Below are 19,954 nucleotides of genomic sequence, written 5' to 3' on the forward strand. Positions count from 1 at the left end.
TGTCTTCCAGGAAAGAACAGTTTAAAATTAATGTAATATAGTATTGGCCATACTATATGATGTATTGCTTGTCTTTGTTTAATAATACAGAAGACAAAGACCTTAAAAAATAATCGCATATCGCATCGCAATCGCAATATTGGGGCAAAAAATCGCAATTAGATTATTTTCCATAATCGTTCAGCCCTACTTTTATTACAGAAAAACTCCATGTTATGCAGCTACAAAATATTGGATCTCTTTGTGATTACAGTTGATATTTAATGCAGAACACTGATCAATAAAAATCATGGTTTATAAGTGTGCATTAAAGTGAAATTGCTCATATCTGTGGACATGTGTTTGTCTAACAGTGTAAATATGAAATCATATTATAGCCAAACAAATACGTCATAATGACAATTGGAGTAGTACTTCCAATTTCCTATTCAATATGAGCAACAAAAGCGCTTTTTTATTACGTTTTCTGTTACGCTTTCTATTAAGTCTCATTCACCCAACACACAATATATACATCAGTCAAACCAAACACTGCCCAGGAGCTAAAGCACTTAAAATGAAGCATAGTAGCAGCTTGGAAGGCCGGAGGAACTCTTGTTGCAGACTTGAGATTTTACTTTACTGGAATCTGGTTTAAAATCTTCATTGAATTTTGAGTGAAGGCAGTCAGAGTATGAAATGAAATTGTAGTTGATATGTGTACAAGGCTGAAAAAAAAAGCTTTCCAGAAGGTCAGTGCAGTTTTTTTTTTTCGTTGAACAGAAGAAACAGATCACTGATGAATATATATTTTATTATTATTGTTTTTAATATTATTTAACATTTGAACTTGTGGATAAAAAAGTTTTTCTTTTATAATTTCCAAAAAAAAATGAAAAAACCCGAGTCACTTTTATAAAACAAAGCATCAGTGGTGTGGAGTAACAGGTAATTCTAGACTGTACTGATTGTACATCACTGATTTCAAATTAAACTATTTAGCTGTTTTTCTTTTACCTATTCTGGCAATTTATTCGTTCTATTTATAACTACATTACATTTCCAGCTGAACACCAATTTGTTAACTCTGCTTCTGACTTTCATAACTGTAAAAAAATACGATACATATGCTTTTATTCTGAAGGATTATGAATGCTTTCTCTATTGTTGCACTGTACCTTAAGCATAAAAGCTCTTGGTGCTTCCACCAAAACATCCCACAACTCATCATGATAACAACAGCTTATCTCTTAATTAGTCACTTATCATGCATTTTATTATCCTCATATTTGGTTCAGAGAGACTCTGCCCTTTAGAAAGCTAGTTAGTTATTTGCTAAACAGCCTAACACAGTATATACTTGATTTACATTGGATTATAAGTCCAACTATTAATGTTGAGGTAGTGTCATATACAAGCTGCTATTATGCATTTTCAAACCAAATGTTTTGTTGTCAGTCCAGCCTTAACTTCCTCAGCCTCAAACCAAATACTGATAGATGAGTTTACATTTCAAACTCAGGGCCAGTAAATTATTAAACAAACATCAGCTTGAAATGACTTAGCCCTTTTCACACTTGGATAATTGACAGTAACACGATGATACACCAGATTATTGTATTAATTCATGAATACATTTGCAAGTCTACGCAATATATATTGTCAGAAGATTTATAATTTTTATGTATTTTAATTTCAGATTTGCTTTTTTGTATTTATGTATGTATATAGACAGAGTAACCAAGCCCACCATAACCTGTAACATGAGCGATGGCAGCAGCTCTGACAAATCTGGAAGTGAAGCCACACTGAAGTGCTCTGCAAAAACATCACAATCCTTAAACTACGAGTGGAGCCAACCTGGAAAAATTCAACCTGGCCAGATATTATCGATACCTCTAGGGACAGAACATGATGATAAAGTATACAGCTGTACTGCGAGCAACCGATTGTCCAAAGAAATAGCTACATTCACTGCAAAGGATTGCTACCCTGGTAAGGTTTTACTAATTAGCTGTAATTAATGGATTGAATTGGGCATTTTCTGAAACTATTTTATACAAACTGCTTTAATCAGTGTGTTACGACCCTTGGTCGGGTTTATCCCACCAAAGGCCACTGGTTTAATTGGGAAACAACACCTACACTACTGCACTGATAATAGCAGTAACTTTAATTTCAAAGAATGCAGTTTTCTGTTAACTTTACTGTAATATAAATAACAATAAAACTGGACAATGATGTGCACAGGGCACATCCTACTGTGTTATCAATTTTATTAATGGAAAAATACATATTTTATTAATTGCATTTTAAAAAATGTATATACATATCCATTTGGTCATTGATAAGGGAGACTGTAGAGTTCATGTTGTCTAAAATCTCTGGTTTTATGGAAATATAACTGCATTGGAACTGTGTATGGCTGTTAGAGAAGTTCTTCTATTTGGATTTCTGTGTTTCTGTGCAGTTGGAGCCTCAGCTGGACTCATTACTGGACTGGTTATTGGCGGGATAGTAATACTCTTGTGTGTTTTGGGCGCAGTGTTCTGTGCAGTAAAGCATAAAGGTAAAATAAAGCAACAACAGTTTAAGCAATGAAAACTTATTGAGAGGAATGGGTCCAAAAATATTAACTTATCATGACATGGAGAAAACCAAGTGATACACAGGATATATGTTAGATTCAGAGAATATACTGTGTATCCTGTGTTTAACCTAAGGTTAACAGACTTGACTTGATAGTGTAATACATTCTCTGGGACCGATGTTATTTTTTTATTTGGAGATCAAAATACTAATTGGATGTTTAAAAATATATTTATATGGAGTACTGTTGAAAACCTCTGTGTTTAAGTGACTTTAACCTTCATAGTGTAACTTAAGAAAGAAATCACATTCCGTATTTATTATTATTTCTCCTTTTTCTTGATTCCAGCAAAAAAGGAGAAAACCGCTGCGGAACAGCCACATAGTGGTAAGGAAAAATGTCTAATCTTGTGTGTTTTGTTTTGTTAGTGACAAATATTTTTGACATCATTAATTTAATGATTACTTTTACAATTCAGTGATGAGAGACAATTATGCAGTGTTGTGCAGCGGTGTTCTGAGCAACAAACAGACAAAGGCCTAAAACCTGTTATCACTTCAATATCACCTATTATCTTTGATTTTAGAGGAATTTATTAATAACATACATTTTTCATGTATGAACTAACTCAGCAAAAAAGAAGGTTAAATGAGCAATCTTTAAAAAAAACATCCTAAATAATGAAGAAATGATAAATGGTCTATAACTAGACCAATGGGGATAATCAGCTGATTATTTCGACTTTGTTGAGATAAACAATGAAGAGGTTACCTGGGAAGAAAATTATTTTTTCTTTTAATTTTTTCTTTTAAATTAGTTACTTTTTTTGTATTTCCATCTATTTCAGATCATGAATCTGATCAACCATCAGACCCTCTTCTTCATAGAAGAGAAACAAGGCCCTCTTCCCAAAAGCTTCACCATCCGGAAGAAACTTTGAAGAATAGCAATTCTGATCACAAAGATGAAAAACACAAGAAGTTGGACCGACACACTGGAAAAGGTAAAAGTAAAAGTAGCTCAATGTTTTTCCAGTTCTCTGATTTGGAGTGTTTTATACGCCTATTTTAGCTTCAGTGAAGAAGCGTAATAGCCAGAAAAGTGTATCTCACTCTCTCTGTGTGTATGTGTGTGTGTGTTGTGTTTCTGGTTCATGTAATCTATTCTTTGCTTCAGCTGAGGGATTAAAAGACAGAAGATGCAGACAGTTTGTTAGAAAAAATATTTTTGTGCAGAAATACATTGATTAAAAATAGTAAGATTAGAAGTAGTATCAAAAATAAAACTTCAACAGATATCTTTATGTGTATGGTCATGACTAGGACTTACTCGTTATTAGTGATTAATTTCCATACTTTTTAGAAAACAGCATATGTACCAAACTAGTACTTGAAAAAAAAACTTTACCAGTTACACACTATCAAAATTCTTCAGCTTAGTAAATTGTCTTAGTAAATTGCTTAGAAGGTTTCTGCAGTTTTTCCAATCGTGCTGCTGATGTCTCAGTTCACATGTGTCCACTTTTCTCCCCTGCTAAGCTCAGTTTTTCAGTTTGTCACCTTATTAAATACATAATTTTGGGTTAGGTGCTGCACTGAAGCTCACCACACTACAGTTTTTAAACATCTTTTAGCATTTTCCTAGCAGATACAGTTGACAAGGATTAGTTTTCCCCTTGTGTTGGCTGGACTTAATTTTTAATTTAATTAACTTAAGTCATTCATTGCTGGTGGATAGGTGGCATGGACCAAATAGAATAGAATAGAATAGAATAAACCTTTATTATCCCACAGATAAGAAATTTCGGTGTTACAGAGCTCTTACAGCAAGGGAAAATAAAATATAAAAGGAAGACACAAGGTGGTCCTATAAATACGTAGCTGATTTACTGTTGCAGACATTTATTTGCATTGATTTCTCAAGACTGACCTTCTGTGTAAAAGACATATCTAGATTAGTATAATATGTATAAGCTGACACATAACATTACCTTGTGTACCTTTTCTTTTCACTGTCTCTCCCTATAATAAACAAAGTAGGTCACAGTTATATGGAAATATTCTGAAAAACCCCCCCAAAACAGCTACAAGAAGACACTTACTAAAGTGTAAGTGTAACACTTACTAAAAATGCAGCTGATGCACCTGGAGTACAGCTAATGGTAACCTAGCCAGCCATTGCTTAATAATTTAATAAAATCTCAAGTTTTATTAGTTGCTCTAAGCCAGACCTTCCCAAAGTTTGGGGCCCGCCCCCTAAGGGGGGTCACAGAGCCATTGCAGGGGGGGGGCGCGGTATGAAAAGGGGGGGAAAAAAACAACAACGCTTGGACACTGCTAGCACGGGGCGCCCACACAAACGCAAAGCAGGAGATGAAGCATCGCTGCATACGTTTCCAAACCAACTTCATTCTAAGCCAAAGACTAGAAAATATGGTGAAGCATATCTTCCCTTTGGTTTCACCTGCACAAGTGCCGAGGTAGGTCTCCCCTGCAGAATTTGTTTTCCCTTCGTCAGGAGCACGTGCTGGACTGTTCAAATCAAGGACAAACAGTATTCCACATCCTTGAGTTTTAGTTCACAAACACTTGTTGTAATGACTAACTACTCCTGACATTTTGGAGATGTTAGCTCTTTATACAGTAAAGTTACAGTGGGATACAAATAACATCAGGCTGATCCTGCCACGATTTGTTCCCCCTGTCTAAATCAGAGACAAACAGTATCCCACAGCTGTTTATGTTTTTAAACCCATTTTGCACAGAGAGGCATTTTTTTTGAAAAATGTATTGATAGCAATGTTGAATATTAGTACACAGTAAAAAAACAACTACACGTAAAATAATTACACCGTGACGCCTCTGCCTTTCTAAATGGAGGGACAGTAACTGCGTGTATGTATGTAAGCGTGTAATACCTGCTATGAGGGGCCATACAAGCCAAAATTCATTCTTTCACTCTCACATAGTTTTGGTTTAATTTTTATATTTAGATATTTTTATTCTCATGTTTACACATATTTAGCACACACATTGCAATATTGTGCTCTCTTATACATGTATTTTAATGTACATATTTACAAATTGTCACTCTAACATACATGCATTTTCATTTATGCATTCCTACATTTTTCTCTCATTTACATGCATTCAATATGCATTTAATCTCACAAATAATATGTGTATGTAAGAAGAGAATGCATACATGTCTTAAGAAAATATGTATGCAAGAGAATAATGTATGTGAATGAAAGAGTATAGTGGAAACGGAAGGAGTTTAATGGAAACGGAAGGCTGGGTGTCTGTACCGCTGTGATTGGCTGAGAAGCACGCACAGGTCACTTTGAAGTGTCTGACAGCATGGAGGGGGGAGAAGAAACTCGAGTTCTTCAGCAAGCTATCAGGGTGTTAAGAAAGATTTCATCATCTCCTGAAACGGTCACACCGTTGTCCTCGTCACTTGAGGGGGGGGGGGGACGGGACATTTTTCTTGTAAAACAAAGGGGGGCCTAGCAAAAAAGTTTGGGAACCACTGCTTTAAGCCATCTAAATGGCTCCTAATGGTGAAAGCCACACAAGATGAGAGGTTTTCAAGATTATTTTTTTCAAAAATGTTTTTGTTATTTATAATCACTGATCAGTGGTATGATATTGCAGTAGATTCATTTTTTTCTGTTTGTAATTCATTCCTTACAGTGAAGAAGATGGTTCAAAACATTGAACAAGGACAGATAGGTAATTGTTGTTTTTCCACTCATGCTAATTGATTGAACCAGTGAAATATAATAACCAACTTTTTGGGGAAAACAACTTGTTTTATTATCTCTCTCTCTCTCTGCCATCTCAGATCCAGTCTCTATAGAAAATGAAGTGGAAGAGAATAGGAAAAAAGAAGACAGTAAATCAGATGACATGACAAACACCATTTCTAAACAGACAGGTGCAGAATCAACAACAATAAACTACTTTTTTTTTCCTGCTACAAAAAGAGTCACACCGTTGTTTTCTTGGGAAATGGCTTCTTGACTTTCTTGACAAATTTTAAAGATTGGTTTAGTCCAAAGCTCTTTTTACTGTTTCTTCCAGAGTCAGAGAAAAGGGTAGATGAGCAAACATCGGTTTCACTTGAAAATGGTATTTGGCCATCTGCAGTCCAGCCAAATTCTCCTTTGAACGACGAGGCACCTGTTGCTGCGGAAGATGTCAACTCGCAACAGGCCCCTGGAATAAAGAAAGAAAATCAATCAATTGGCTCAGGTGAAAAAAAGAGTGTTGTTCACCATTTCTGAGTGCAGAAACAGTGGTAATAACCCAATAGGTTTATTTTATTCATCTGGACGTAGTGTTTTCAGTTGGAGACAACTGAAACCAGCCCACTGAATGAACAATTCTATTCAGTTCAGCTATTGAAGAAATGTACTGTTTAAGATTGGGAAAACCTGCAGTCAGCTGAGACTGAAGAAGTCACTTGGATGAGTGACAAAACATTTCTCCCACTGAAAATGCTGCGTCCACATGAACAGAATCAACTTTTTGGGTTTTGCATACCTTGATGATTGAGCATGCATAAAGACAGTAGTAATAACTAAGGTTGGGCGATATGTAAAACCTTTCCAACCGGCAATCATCAGTCCAACAATTGCAGATGGGCGATAGTTTGGCGCATGCGCAGACTTTTGATGGGTGGGGCAATGTAATCATGCATGGACTGATTTGCGTGTTTACAAATCAGTGGTTTACAAATGGGGTGGCTGTGGCTCAGGTGGCAGAGCAGATCAGCTACTGATTGGAAGGTTGGTGGTTTGATTCCTGGCTTCCCCAGTCTGCAATATCCTTGGGCAAGATATTAACCCCAAATTGCCCTCCGATGCATTCATCAGAGTGTGAATGTGTGTGAATGTTTATTAGTTGCGCTTGTGTGAATGGGTGAATGAGGCATGTTGTATAGAGCGCTTTGAGTACTCCGGGAGAGTAGAAAAGCGCTTTATAAGAATCAGGCCATTTACAACACATTTATTTTTATCAGCCACCTTTGATTTTCTGACAAAAACAAGATGTTAACTAAATAAAACTGAATGCATGGGAAATAAAATGATGATAATGATACTGACATTTTTTGTCAATGACAAAAAAGATCTGTAGAAACGAGGTCCAATGAGAACTAATTAAGTTGTGTAGAAAGGTGGGACCAGTTTAGAAGTAATGCAGTTAGAATGATCAGCATTTGATCTGCCCCTGGCAAATGGTACAGCACAACTAGCTCCCATGTTTCTTGTTTCTCATGAAAATGCAATAAACAAAGGACACATTTGTCACAGTTCAAAAACGGGTAAAAACAAAACAAACCTTTAAACTATATATTTTAGTCAAGTGAATCTTTAGATTTTCAGTCAACTAAAAATAGACTAAAACAGAAATAACTGAAATGCCTAAATCACACTAAATCTAAATCATAGTTAAAGTGTTAAATGTAACACTGATCTGTGGGGATTGAGTTGTTCATGGAGTCACCCTAAAGTACTGCAGCAGTGTAACGTACTGCATTTTTGGCACTTACTGGTTTCATTTCTTTAATGTTGATAGTTTCCTTCTAGCATTTGGTGACTGCTGGAATTTTGTATAAACTTGTGGCTTCATGTCTAAACTATATTTTTAAAGTACGTCAAGAAACAAGCTTTTCATCACCAGCAACCTAAGCTTCAAGTTTGGTCCTAATTAGCAGATGAAAAGTTATAATAGTGAACATGGAAAAGATTAAACATTGTGAGCATGCATACATTAACCTAAAACGTCATTAACCAAACTAACTTAGCAGCACTACCACCTACTAACTCCCAAGGCAGCTTCTTGCTGAAGCAATATTTTTCCTTTTTCTGTCTCAGGTGTGGAAAACAACAAAGATGAGCCCAAAAAAGTTAAGCCTGTTGTGCCTGTAAAGTCTTTTAAAATCAGAAAAGGACAAGCTAATATAAATCCAGCCAGAGAAGAAGAACACAGTGGGGCCACAGAATCTGGTCTGCAATCATCCACTGCTCCTAAAAATCCAGGTTTGAAAGTATACAATGAAAGCTAGATTCAGAATAGTCACAGGAATTTTTTTACCTTTTATCCATATAACATATTTTTGTCCTTTTAAATTCACACATAGATATTTTGGATGACGTTGGAAGAGCTTTAATTGTCAGGAAGAAATGTGAAAAAAACAATACAGAAATCTTTTTGTTACTCTTCATTTTACCAAAGATTATATTATTATAGAATTCTTATTAATATTAATTAACATCTACATCATCATGACGTCTGGAGCATTGTATATAATTTGGGTGACAGTGGAAAATGTCTTTTTGTTATCTAAAAAAGAATTTGAAAACCAGCATTGAAAAGATTTTGTTACTCTTTGAACCAGTCGTCATCCTTTGATGATTACAATAACATTTCCTAGTTTAGAAGGAAAACATGTCTTTAAAAATTACTTTACTTGGTTTATTTTAATATATTTATTTGGAAATGGCTTCTTCGTTTTCCTGACCCATTTTTACACCTCACTGGAGAAGACTGGTTTAGAATAAACCAAGTTTCCCTCCAAACTATTTAACCCTACTACCATCTTTTAGCAGACTAGTGGATTTTTTAAACTTTTTTCCCCCGTTTGTTTCAGGATCAGAGCAACAGGAAGATGAGGAACCAAAGGGTTCTACTGAAAATGGTTCTTCAGCTAACCAGCCAAGTTCATCTTCGATCAACAAGCCACCTGTTGTTGGGGAAGATGTCAGCTCAGAACAGGTCACAGAAGAAAAAGAAAAAGAAAAGGAATCAGATGACAAGACAAAGAAGGAAGATCCACCGACCGTTCCTGATCAAACAGGTGCAGAAACAACAGCTATAAACTGCTTTTTTTTGTTTTTCTGGTACAGAAAGAGTCGCACTTTGAAAAAGACTTCATGAAAATAATGAGCAAACATGTATCTAAAGATAACAGTGAATAGGATGGTGTATATGTCCAGGAAGACACAGAAAAGGGAAACTGCCTTTATATAGTTGTCTGTAGCCTTGGAGCGCCATAATGTCAAAACTATTCAACACCAAAACCTTTCAATACTCTTCTGAAACTATACATACAGTCCCTCATACAAAAGATCAGGACAGAATAGGCAAATCGCCAGACAGACAGACAACATATTAGAGGCAGACAAACATACATTTTTTGACATTAAATCCAGTGAAGCATAGAGAATATAAAATTAGCTCTTTAATAGGATTGAACAGAGTAAAGAAAAATGTACATTTTAGAAGATGGCATCAGACAGTATTTGTCTTAAATCAGTAAATAGTATGAAGAAACACTCAGGTGCATAAGTTTATTTTTTGGGCCCATGAAATATTATTTTGCAATTTTTTCCTCTGCATATCACCACAGTGAAAGTTAAGTCAAACAATCAAGATGTGATTTAAATGCAAACATCCAGCTTTAATTTAAAGGGTTGGATAAATATATTGCATTACTGTTTAAGAATTTCAGTAAGTTTTTTAAAACATACACCTCCATTTTCAGAGGTTCAAAAGTAATTAGACAGTTGACTGACAAGTGGTTTAATGGCTGGGCCTGTCACCATGTTATGACAATTTATTGTCTTAATATGTCATGACATATTAAGACAATAAATTATGTGGTTGATATTTTGAAGCATGGTCCTATATATATTCATACATGTACACTTTGCCTGTCACATGTTTGCTATTTGGTCCTAAATAAAGTGTAAAATGTTAGAACACACACAAAAACTAGAGCTGAGACCGCTGATGATCCGGTTGTGTAGTTACCACAAACAAGTCATTTACCAAAATGCTCCAAAAGCCGTCAACACCACAAACAAGTTCAAGAGACGAGGCCTGGTAGCACCTACCTATCATGTAAAGTGACCTCACATCAAATGATGTATGACTTTAAGCTTCATAAAATTTTAACCAGTAGCTATAAAGACGGTCACCACTTTATTATCAGGGCCTGTGCAGATGTTAATTTTGTAAATAAATCATTGTCATTTTATTTTTATCAGCCACCTTTGATTTTCTGACAAAAACAAGATGTTAACTAAATAAAACTGAATGCATGGGAAATAAAATGATGATAATGATACTGACATTTTTTGTCAATGACAAAAAAGATCTGTAGAAACGAGGTCCAATGAGAACTAATTAAGTTGTGTAGAAAGGTGGGACCAGTTTAGAAGTAATGCAGTTAGAATGATCAGCATTTGATCTGCCCCTGGCAAATGGTACAGCACAACTAGCTCCCATGTTTCTTGTTTCTCATGAAAATGCAATAAACAAAGGACACATTTGTCACAGTTCAAAAACGGGTAAAAACAAAACAAACCTTTAAACTATATATTTTAGTCAAGTGAATCTTTAGATTTTCAGTCAACTAAAAATAGACTAAAACAGAAATAACTGAAATGCCTAAATCACACTAAATCTAAATCATAGTTAAAGTGTTAAATGTAACACTGATCTGTGGGGATTGAGTTGTTCATGGAGTCACCCTAAAGTACTGCAGCAGTGTAACGTACTGCATTTTTGGCACTTACTGGTTTCATTTCTTTAATGTTGATAGTTTCCTTCTAGCATTTGGTGACTGCTGGAATTTTGTATAAACTTGTGGCTTCATGTCTAAACTATATTTTTAAAGTACGTCAAGAAACAAGCTTTTCATCACCAGCAACCTAAGCTTCAAGTTTGGTCCTAATTAGCAGATGAAAAGTTATAATAGTGAACATGGAAAAGATTAAACATTGTGAGCATGCATACATTAACCTAAAACGTCATTAACCAAACTAACTTAGCAGCACTACCACCTACTAACTCCCAAGGCAGCTTCTTGCTGAAGCAATATTTTTCCTTTTTCTGTCTCAGGTGTGGAAAACAACAAAGATGAGCCCAAAAAGGTTAAGCCTGTTGTGCCTGTAAAGTCTTTTAAAATCAGAAAAGGACAAGCTAATATAAATCCAGCCAGAGAAGAAGAACACAGTGGGGCCACAGAATCTGGTCTGCAATCATCCACTGCTCCTAAAAATCCAGGTTTGAAAGTATACAATGAAAGCTAGATTCAGAATAGTCACAGGAAATTTTTTTACCTTTTATCCATATAACATATTTTTGTCCTTTTAAATTCACACATAGATATTTTGGATGACGTTGGAAGAGCTTTAATTGTCAGGAAGAAATGTGAAAAAAACAATACAGAAATCTTTTTGTTACTCTTCATTTTACCAAAGATTATATTATTATAGAATTCTTATTAATATTAATTAACATCTACATCATCATGACGTCTGGAGCATTGTATATAATTTGGGTGACAGTGGAAAATGTCTTTTTGTTATCTAAAAAAGAATTTGAAAACCAGCATTGAAAAGATTTTGTTACTCTTTGAACCAGTCGTCATCCTTTGATGATTACAATAACATTTCCTAGTTTAGAAGGAAAACATGTCTTTAAAAATTACTTTACTTGGTTTATTTTAATATATTTATTGGGAAATGGCTTCTTCGTTTTCCTGACCCATCTTTACACCTCACTGGAGAAAGACTGGTTTAGAATAAACCAAGTTTCCCTCCAAACTATTTAACCCTACTACCATCTTTTAGCAGACTAGTGGATTTTTTAAACTTTTTTCCCCCGTTTGTTTCAGGATCAGAGCAACAGGAAGATGAGGAACCAAAGGGTTCTACTGAAAATGGTTCTTCAGCTAACCAGCCAAGTTCATCTTCGATCAACAAGCCACCTGTTGTTGGGGAAGATGTCAGCTCAGAACAGGTCACAGAAGAAAAAGAAAAAGAAAAGGAATCAGATGACAAGACAAAGAAGGAAGATCCACCGACTGTTCCTGATCAAACAGGTGCAGAAACAACAGCTATAAACTGCTTTTTTTTGTTTTTCTGGTACAGAAAGAGTCGCACTTTGAAAAAGACTTCATGAAAATAATGAGCAAACATGTATCTAAAGAAAACAGTGAATAAGATGGTGTAGGTGTCCAGGAAGAAAGAGATAAGTGAAACTGCCTTTATATAGTCTGTAGTCTTGGAGCGCCATAATGTCAAAACTATTCAACACCAGTACCTTTCAATACTCCTCTGATATTATACATACAGTCCCTCATACAAAAGATCAGGACAGAATAGGCAAAGATCCAGACAGACAGACAACATATTAGAGGCAGACAAACATACATTTTTTGACATTAAATCCAGTGAAGCATAGAGAATATAAAATTAGCTCTTTAATAGGATTGAACAGAGTAAAGAAAAATGTACATTTTAGAAGATGGCATCAGACAGTATTTGTCTTAAATCAGTAAATAGTATGAAGAAACACTCAGGTGCATAAGTTTATTTTTTGGGCCCATGAAATATTATTTTGCAATTTTTTCCTCTGCATATCACCACAGTGAAAGTTAAGTCAAACAATCAAGATGTGATTTAAATGCAAACATCCAGCTTTAATTTAAAGGGTTGGATAAATATATTGCATTACTGTTTAAGAATTTCAGTAAGTTTTTTAAAACATACACCTCCATTTTCAGAGGTTCAAAAGTAATTAGACAGTTGACTGACAAGTGGTTTAATGGCTGGGCCTGTCACCATGTTATGACAATTTATTGTCTTAATATGTCATGACATATTAAGACAATAAATTATGTGGTTGATATTTTGAAGCATGGTCCTATATATATTCATACATGTACACTTTGCCTGTCACATGTTTGCTATTTGGTCCTAAATAAAGTGTAAAATGTTAGAACACACACAAAAACTAGAGCTGAGACCGCTGATGATCCGGTTGTGTAGTTACCACAAACAAGTCATTTACCAAAATGCTCCAAAAGCCGTCAACACCACAAACAAGTTCAAGAGACGAGGCCTGGTAGCACCTACCTATCATGTAAAGTGACCTCACATCAAATGATGTATGACTTTAAGCTTCATAAAATTTTAACCAGTAGCTATAAAGACGGTCACCACTTTATTATCAGGGCCTGTGCAGATGTTAATTTTGTAAATAAATCATTGTCATTTTATTTTTATCAGCCACCTTTGATTTTCTGACAAAAACAAGATGTTAACTAAATAAAACTGAATGCATGGGAAATAAAATGATGATAATGATACTGACATTTTTTGTCAATGACAAAAAAGATCTGTAGAAACGAGGTCCAATGAGAACTAATTAAGTTGTGTAGAAAGGTGGGACCAGTTTAGAAGTAATGCAGTTAGAATGATCAGCATTTGATCTGCCCCTGGCAAATGGTACAGCACAACTAGCTCCCATGTTTCTTGTTTCTCATGAAAATGCAATAAACAAAGGACACATTTGTCACAGTTCAAAAACGGGTAAAAACAAAACAAACCTTTAAACTATATATTTTAGTCAAGTGAATCTTTAGATTTTCAGTCAACTAAAAATAGACTAAAACAGAAATAACTGAAATGCCTAAATCACACTAAATCTAAATCATAGTTAAAGTGTTAAATGTAACACTGATCTGTGGGGATTGAGTTGTTCATGGAGTCACCCTAAAGTACTGCAGCAGTGTAACGTACTGCATTTTTGGCACTTACTGGTTTCATTTCTTTAATGTTGATAGTTTCCTTCTAGCATTTGGTGACTGCTGGAATTTTGTATAAACTTGTGGCTTCATGTCTAAACTATATTTTTAAAGTACGTCAAGAAACAAGCTTTTCATCACCAGCAACCTAAGCTTCAAGTTTGGTCCTAATTAGCAGATGAAAAGTTATAATAGTGAACATGGAAAAGATTAAACATTGTGAGCATGCATACATTAACCTAAAACGTCATTAACCAAACTAACTTAGCAGCACTACCACCTACTAACTCCCAAGGCAGCTTCTTGCTGAAGCAATATTTTTCCTTTTTCTGTCTCAGGTGTGGAAAACAACAAAGATGAGCCCAAAAAAGTTAAGCCTGTTGTGCCTGTAAAGTCTTTTAAAATCAGAAAAGGACAAGCTAATATAAATCCAGCCAGAGAAGAAGAACACAGTGGGGCCACAGAATCTGGTCTGCAATCATCCACTGCTCCTAAAAATCCAGGTTTGAAAGTATACAATGAAAGCTAGATTCAGAATAGTCACAGGAATTTTTTTTACCTTTTATCCATATAACATATTTTTGTCCTTTTAAATTCACAGGGATGGGTATCGTTTAGGTTTTATCCGATACCGGTGCCAAACCGTTACTTTTGAAACGGTGCCAGTGCTTAAACGGTGCTTAAACCGGTGCTTAAAGAATGGAGAACACAAAATTTGTCCAAAAACCTCTCATAGTCAGCTGTTTTTTTGTAAAAAGATAACAATGTTAGCCTTTTCTGCAGCTATAGGGGATTTATGGCATTACTCTTGGCTGGAAGCAGTGCTTAAACAATGGAAAAAACACAAACTTTGTCCAAAAACCTCTCATGTTTAACTGTTTTCCACTTTTTCTTTGGTCATTTTAGCCTTTTTGGCCAGGGTGAAGGGAGTATCTGCCATCAAACAAGAAGACAGCCGCATGTAGCTATGATGATGTTTGCTAGTTCACCTTACAAGCATTAATTTAATAAGTGGTTAGCCTACTCAACGTAAATTACACACGAACAACATTAAGCTACTCACGCAGAGAAGAACGGCTGCTGCTGCCATCATCATCCGTCATCATTTCTGCTACACTGGTAGGGCTAGGGGCCAGGACTCTCCTCTTCGTGTTTTTGGGGGATGTTGCTAACTCCGAGTCCGATAACAGGCAACCCACCCGCAGTAGATGTGCTCGGTGTGAGGTCTCGCAGCAAGCTATCATACGGCGCATTTCTGGGCTTTTAAAAAAAACGCTATGCGTCGCTAGGGCTGGGCGATATGACCCAAAATTCATATCTCGATATTTTTTAGCTAGATGGCGATATAAGATATATATCTCGATATTTTTTTAAAGCCATAAAGTAAGAACAAAAAGAGAGTTCTTAGTCAAAGCTGTGTCCCAGATGTCACACAGGCACTTTTATTAACATAAAGCATAGATGTACATGAAAAAAAACTACTCAAAAATAAATTATGAGCATTTATTAAAAATAATGCTCCATAAATAAAAGTAGTATGTTGTTTTTGTCCATAACAAAAAGCTCACAATTGTGCAGTCAAAATGTAAACTAAAAGACGCTGAGCATAATAACATAGGCAGATTTCACAGCTGCTCTGTTCCCAACTTCTACTGCGTGACTGACAGCCTTGAGTTTGAAATCCTCTTTGTAACCATGTCTCTTGTTAACAGGTGACATTTATGGTCATTATACACACACAATACGGTAATATTACGTTGAAGCACAGTGCGTATTACTACGTGAGGCTCCTCGGTAGCCGCTCCGACAGTCCATCAAGCGGTGCAGCCCCGTAGCTTACCAAAGTCGTACTAAAACATTTTTTGACAGATTGCTGAGCGCCGTGTTCCACATAAAATCGGTTCGCGGTCATCAAGCACAACCAGAATTCATACATAAGGCGCGCTGTCAACTTTTGAGAAAATGAAAGGATTTTAGGCTGTGCAGCCCCTGTGGGCTGCATGGCGTTAGCGTGGTTAGCTCGTTAGCATGTTGACGCCGTCCAGCCCCACGCACGGAGGAATGCGCAGTAACTCGTTAACGGAGATTTGCAGTGTTCATCTTGTCGCTGCCTGCAGGTGAAGCTATGAGGGAGGAGGGGGAGTTGTGTTCAGTGAAGGAGAGGCGAGGTGGAGTAACGTTGCGTAAAGACAAAAGTGGACGAAAGAGAGGCAAACTTGTGGCTCCACAACTATAATTATAACGTATATATTGATATAAAGGATATGGTCACATCTTATATCTCGTATAAAAATATATCGATATTTTTTAAAAAAACTCGATATATCGCCCAGCCCTATGCGTCGCCAGGTGTTTCATCGGATTCGAGGTGTTACCTCCTTTGACAGTATCACAGTATCAGCTTAAAGCACTTGTTGCAGGCTGCTGAGTTTGCATATTTTGCTGTGAAGTACAGCCAGACTTTTGACCGCTTTGCCTTGGTCATTTTTAATCTGTAGCTCTGCTCTAAAAGAACGTACGTACCTGGCCCCGCCTACTATCCTTGGAAACATAAAATGATTGGCTAGAATCTAAAGTGTATCACAGCTCAGGAAAAAAAAAACACCGAAATAAAGTACCGAAATGTTTGCTGCTTTTCGGTCTGGTTACTACCGTTTATGTCAGAACCGCGGTACCCATCCCTATTTGAAAGTATACCATGAAAGCTAGATTCAGAATAGTCACAGGAAAAAAATTAGTTAGCAAGACAAAAGCTGACAAGTTTTTGAACATGAAATATAATTTGGTGTTTAGGGTTAGTGTGCCAAATATTTGACTGTTTCTCTAACAGACAAAATGATTCACTGTTGTTTAGTGTGCTTTTTGTATTTTGAGTATTTTTGAATAATTTAAAATAATTTAAAGTAAAATTATGCAGATTTTATCAATGTGACATATTTTTTTCCCTTTAAAATCACACAAAGATATTTTTGGATGATGTTGGAAGAGCTTTAATTGTCAGGAAGAAATGTGAAAAAAAAACAATACAGAAATCCTTTTGTTTCTACTCATTTTACTGAAGATTATGCATGTTTTAAAAAGGGCCATTTGTTTATTGCTAATTATTAAACAGAAACTGAACTAAAGTTTTTCTGTACCTAATGTCACTTCTCACTATGGCCATCAAAGTTGATCACAGTATACATAACATTATAATCAACTGGACAAAAATAAAGAAGCCTAAAAAATAACAATAAAAAACAAACCGATAAATAAGTTTTTCAAAATCAATTTGCTGTCAAATTTATGTTTCTTTCATGATTTCTCTGTGCTTTCTTGCACTGTGAAGCACTTATTTCAAACACTTTCACTTTATTAGAGCAGCCGTACCGAGTAAATCAATGCAAGTAACCAACGGGAGGAGCATTTATTGTTAACCTGTAGAGTTTATGGTTTAGTGTAGGGTCAGTTGTATTTGTGTCATGATACAAAGTACAAAGTATGTGGCAGCATCACTGTCTTTTATTGTTTATACTTAACAGTTCAGTATTTTCTTTCTATCTACGAATTCTAGTTTATATACACATTACAACTTTGAATATGCGCTAAATTCAGTTGACATTTATTTTGATTAACTATTTTAATGCAGTCTGTGGCTTTCTTGAAAACTGTTTTTTTTGGCTATGACCATTTTGATTAAACATCCAGTGAATAGGACTAGTTTATTTTAACTGTAAAGTATTTTTCCCTGTTAAAGATTTATTTTATAACAGGTACAGATCAGAGAGGAAAGGAGGGTCAGAGTGCTGATAGAATGACAAATGTCCCAGGTCAGAATCAAAGCCAGGCCCCTGCAGTACCTCTTTGGTATATGGGTCAGCTGCTCAACGAACTGAGCTATACTGGTGTCTTTGACTACAAGTTATTAACAGACTAGCGCACATTCTTTTTTTAATCTTTCTACTGTTTATTTCAGACTTGGTGAAAAAAGCAGATGACGACCAAATGTCTGCTCCTGAAAATAATGCCTCTCTGTCAGCTGCAGAGCCGCTTTCATCTTTGGCCCCAGCTTCTCCAACGATGGCATCTAAAAATGATGCTGGGGAAAATGTGGATGGCTCCAACAAAGAACAGGCTACTGGACAACCTAATAAGGAAATTGTTGGAAAGTCATCAGGCTCGGGGGAAGGAAATTAATCTACTGTCATAAATGGGAAAGAAGAGTTATCTACCATTCCTTATCTGAATACTAGAGAGAAATGAGCACAAAAAGCTACACACTTGGGAGAGGACAATCAGCAAGAAGTTTCTGATCATATCAGGTGGTAGAGGTGATGAAAGCAAAGAATTCTGCCTCGGGACAAGGCAATAGTAACTGTAACCCTGTAGCAACAGAGCCCGATCATTAAAAAAAGGCTAAACTAATGAACGCCTTTCTAAAGATTCTGATGCAGCACATGCAGCCCAGTAGCATTGTGTCATTTACATACAATTTTCTCAAAAGTACTGTCTTTTCACAAATGTTAGCCTTTTTCTCTCTCGGTTCAGTTGAGCTTTCAAACAGACTGAACTTGCAATGCTACATTCACCCCACATACATGTTAAAAGAGCAAAAAATGATTTATTTTACTCATTCAAGTGAGTGCTTCCATTTGTGTATATGAGATTCCTTTACAGTGAGTGAGTGTGTGCCTGCTAAATGTTATTAGATTGGATCTTTCATCCACAGGGTACACTCACATGTAATCCAGGCATAAAACACAGGCATAAAACACACGGGTGAGGCAGATAAAGGTGAAACTACAAAGGATAATAGTAAAGTCCACCGTGAGGCGTAGAAGAAGAAAAAAACAGACAGGAAAAGCCATGATGAAAGGCTATAGTGGAAAGGCTTTCAGAAAAGAAGTGAACCTATTGATTGTAGTTCAGAAGGAAACAGATCTCAAAAGTGTAATTGTAAGATCTTTATAAAGATCCAGTCTACAGTTGAAAAGAGTGTAGATGTCCTTCACTCTGAGTCAGAACAAAAGCAAACAATTATTTGCTCGGAGAGGCCAGAAAAACAGACAGATTAACGGTAGGAGACACTGAAAACAAAAACAGACAATTATATCAGAGACTTTAGACCGGAGGACACCATTCATTTTATTTTTTCAAAGTAGATAAGATATCAAAGACCTCCTATAAATCAGCAAATACTATTATGCTAACAAAACAGCTTCTAAAAATACCACAGAGTTAGTCATCTTACAGACCACTGCAGAGGGCTGGTCTGAAATTATGCAACAGAAATTACATGAAATAATGCATTCTTGTGTATCTTGGCACTTCTAGTTGGTGAATGTGTTTGTTTGACAACTACATGTAAATATATTCTTTTGTAAATGATGATGATGATACAGTATGTTCAATAGTATTTTAAAAGCTCTAGTTTTATGTATATGTGTTAGGGGAAAATTTCATTCATCACAATCTTATACAGTACAGTTTTACTGTGACAAGATTAAATTAAATTAATGAAAGAAAAAGGGTATTTGTTATGCATATCTGTAAGAAAATAAAGTCATAATGGCAATTTGTCTGCATCATATCTACGTTTAAAAGGTTCTTTAGAGTATTTTTATGCAATTTTTTAAAACACTTTTGCAATAACAACTGAAATTTCTATTAACTTATGATATAATTGCTATCGTTCATTAATTAATTGTAAATTAAGTTAGAATGGTGCTGTGGCATTTTGGTTTTCTTGTTCTGCTCTTTTTGTATTAACTTTGTTACGTTTCTTTCAGTTTTTCACAAAAA

At 35.7% G+C, this 19,954-nt stretch overlaps 1 protein-coding gene across 4 annotated transcripts; it reads left to right on the plus strand.

The window, feature by feature from the left end:
- The first annotated feature begins 1,662 nt into the window (after positions 1–1,662).
- Positions 1,663–18,769, plus strand: LOC113008451 (cilia- and flagella-associated protein 251-like). 4 transcript variants are annotated; one of them, XM_026145879.1, is made up of 13 exons: positions 1,663–1,974; positions 2,450–2,548; positions 2,918–2,956; positions 3,417–3,572; positions 6,265–6,303; positions 6,416–6,508; positions 6,655–6,825; positions 8,451–8,615; positions 9,227–9,433; positions 11,482–11,646; positions 12,260–12,466; positions 14,512–14,676; positions 18,129–18,769. In XM_026145879.1, exons 1-13 carry the CDS (start codon positions 1,701–1,703, stop codon positions 18,347–18,349), a joined length of 2,001 nt encoding a protein of 666 aa, XP_026001664.1. In that variant the 5' UTR covers positions 1,663–1,700; the 3' UTR covers positions 18,350–18,769. The 4 variants fall into 4 exon arrangements, with proteins under 4 accessions (XP_026001664.1, XP_026001665.1, XP_026001667.1 ...); XM_026145880.1 differs by lacking the exon at positions 14,512–14,676; XM_026145882.1 differs by lacking the exon at positions 11,482–11,646.
- Positions 18,770–19,954: the final 1,185 nt, after the last annotated feature.

Source organism: Astatotilapia calliptera, chromosome 16 (assembly GCF_900246225.1).
Source record: "Astatotilapia calliptera chromosome 16, fAstCal1.2, whole genome shotgun sequence".
Classification (NCBI taxonomy): Eukaryota; Metazoa; Chordata; class Actinopteri; order Cichliformes; family Cichlidae; genus Astatotilapia; species Astatotilapia calliptera.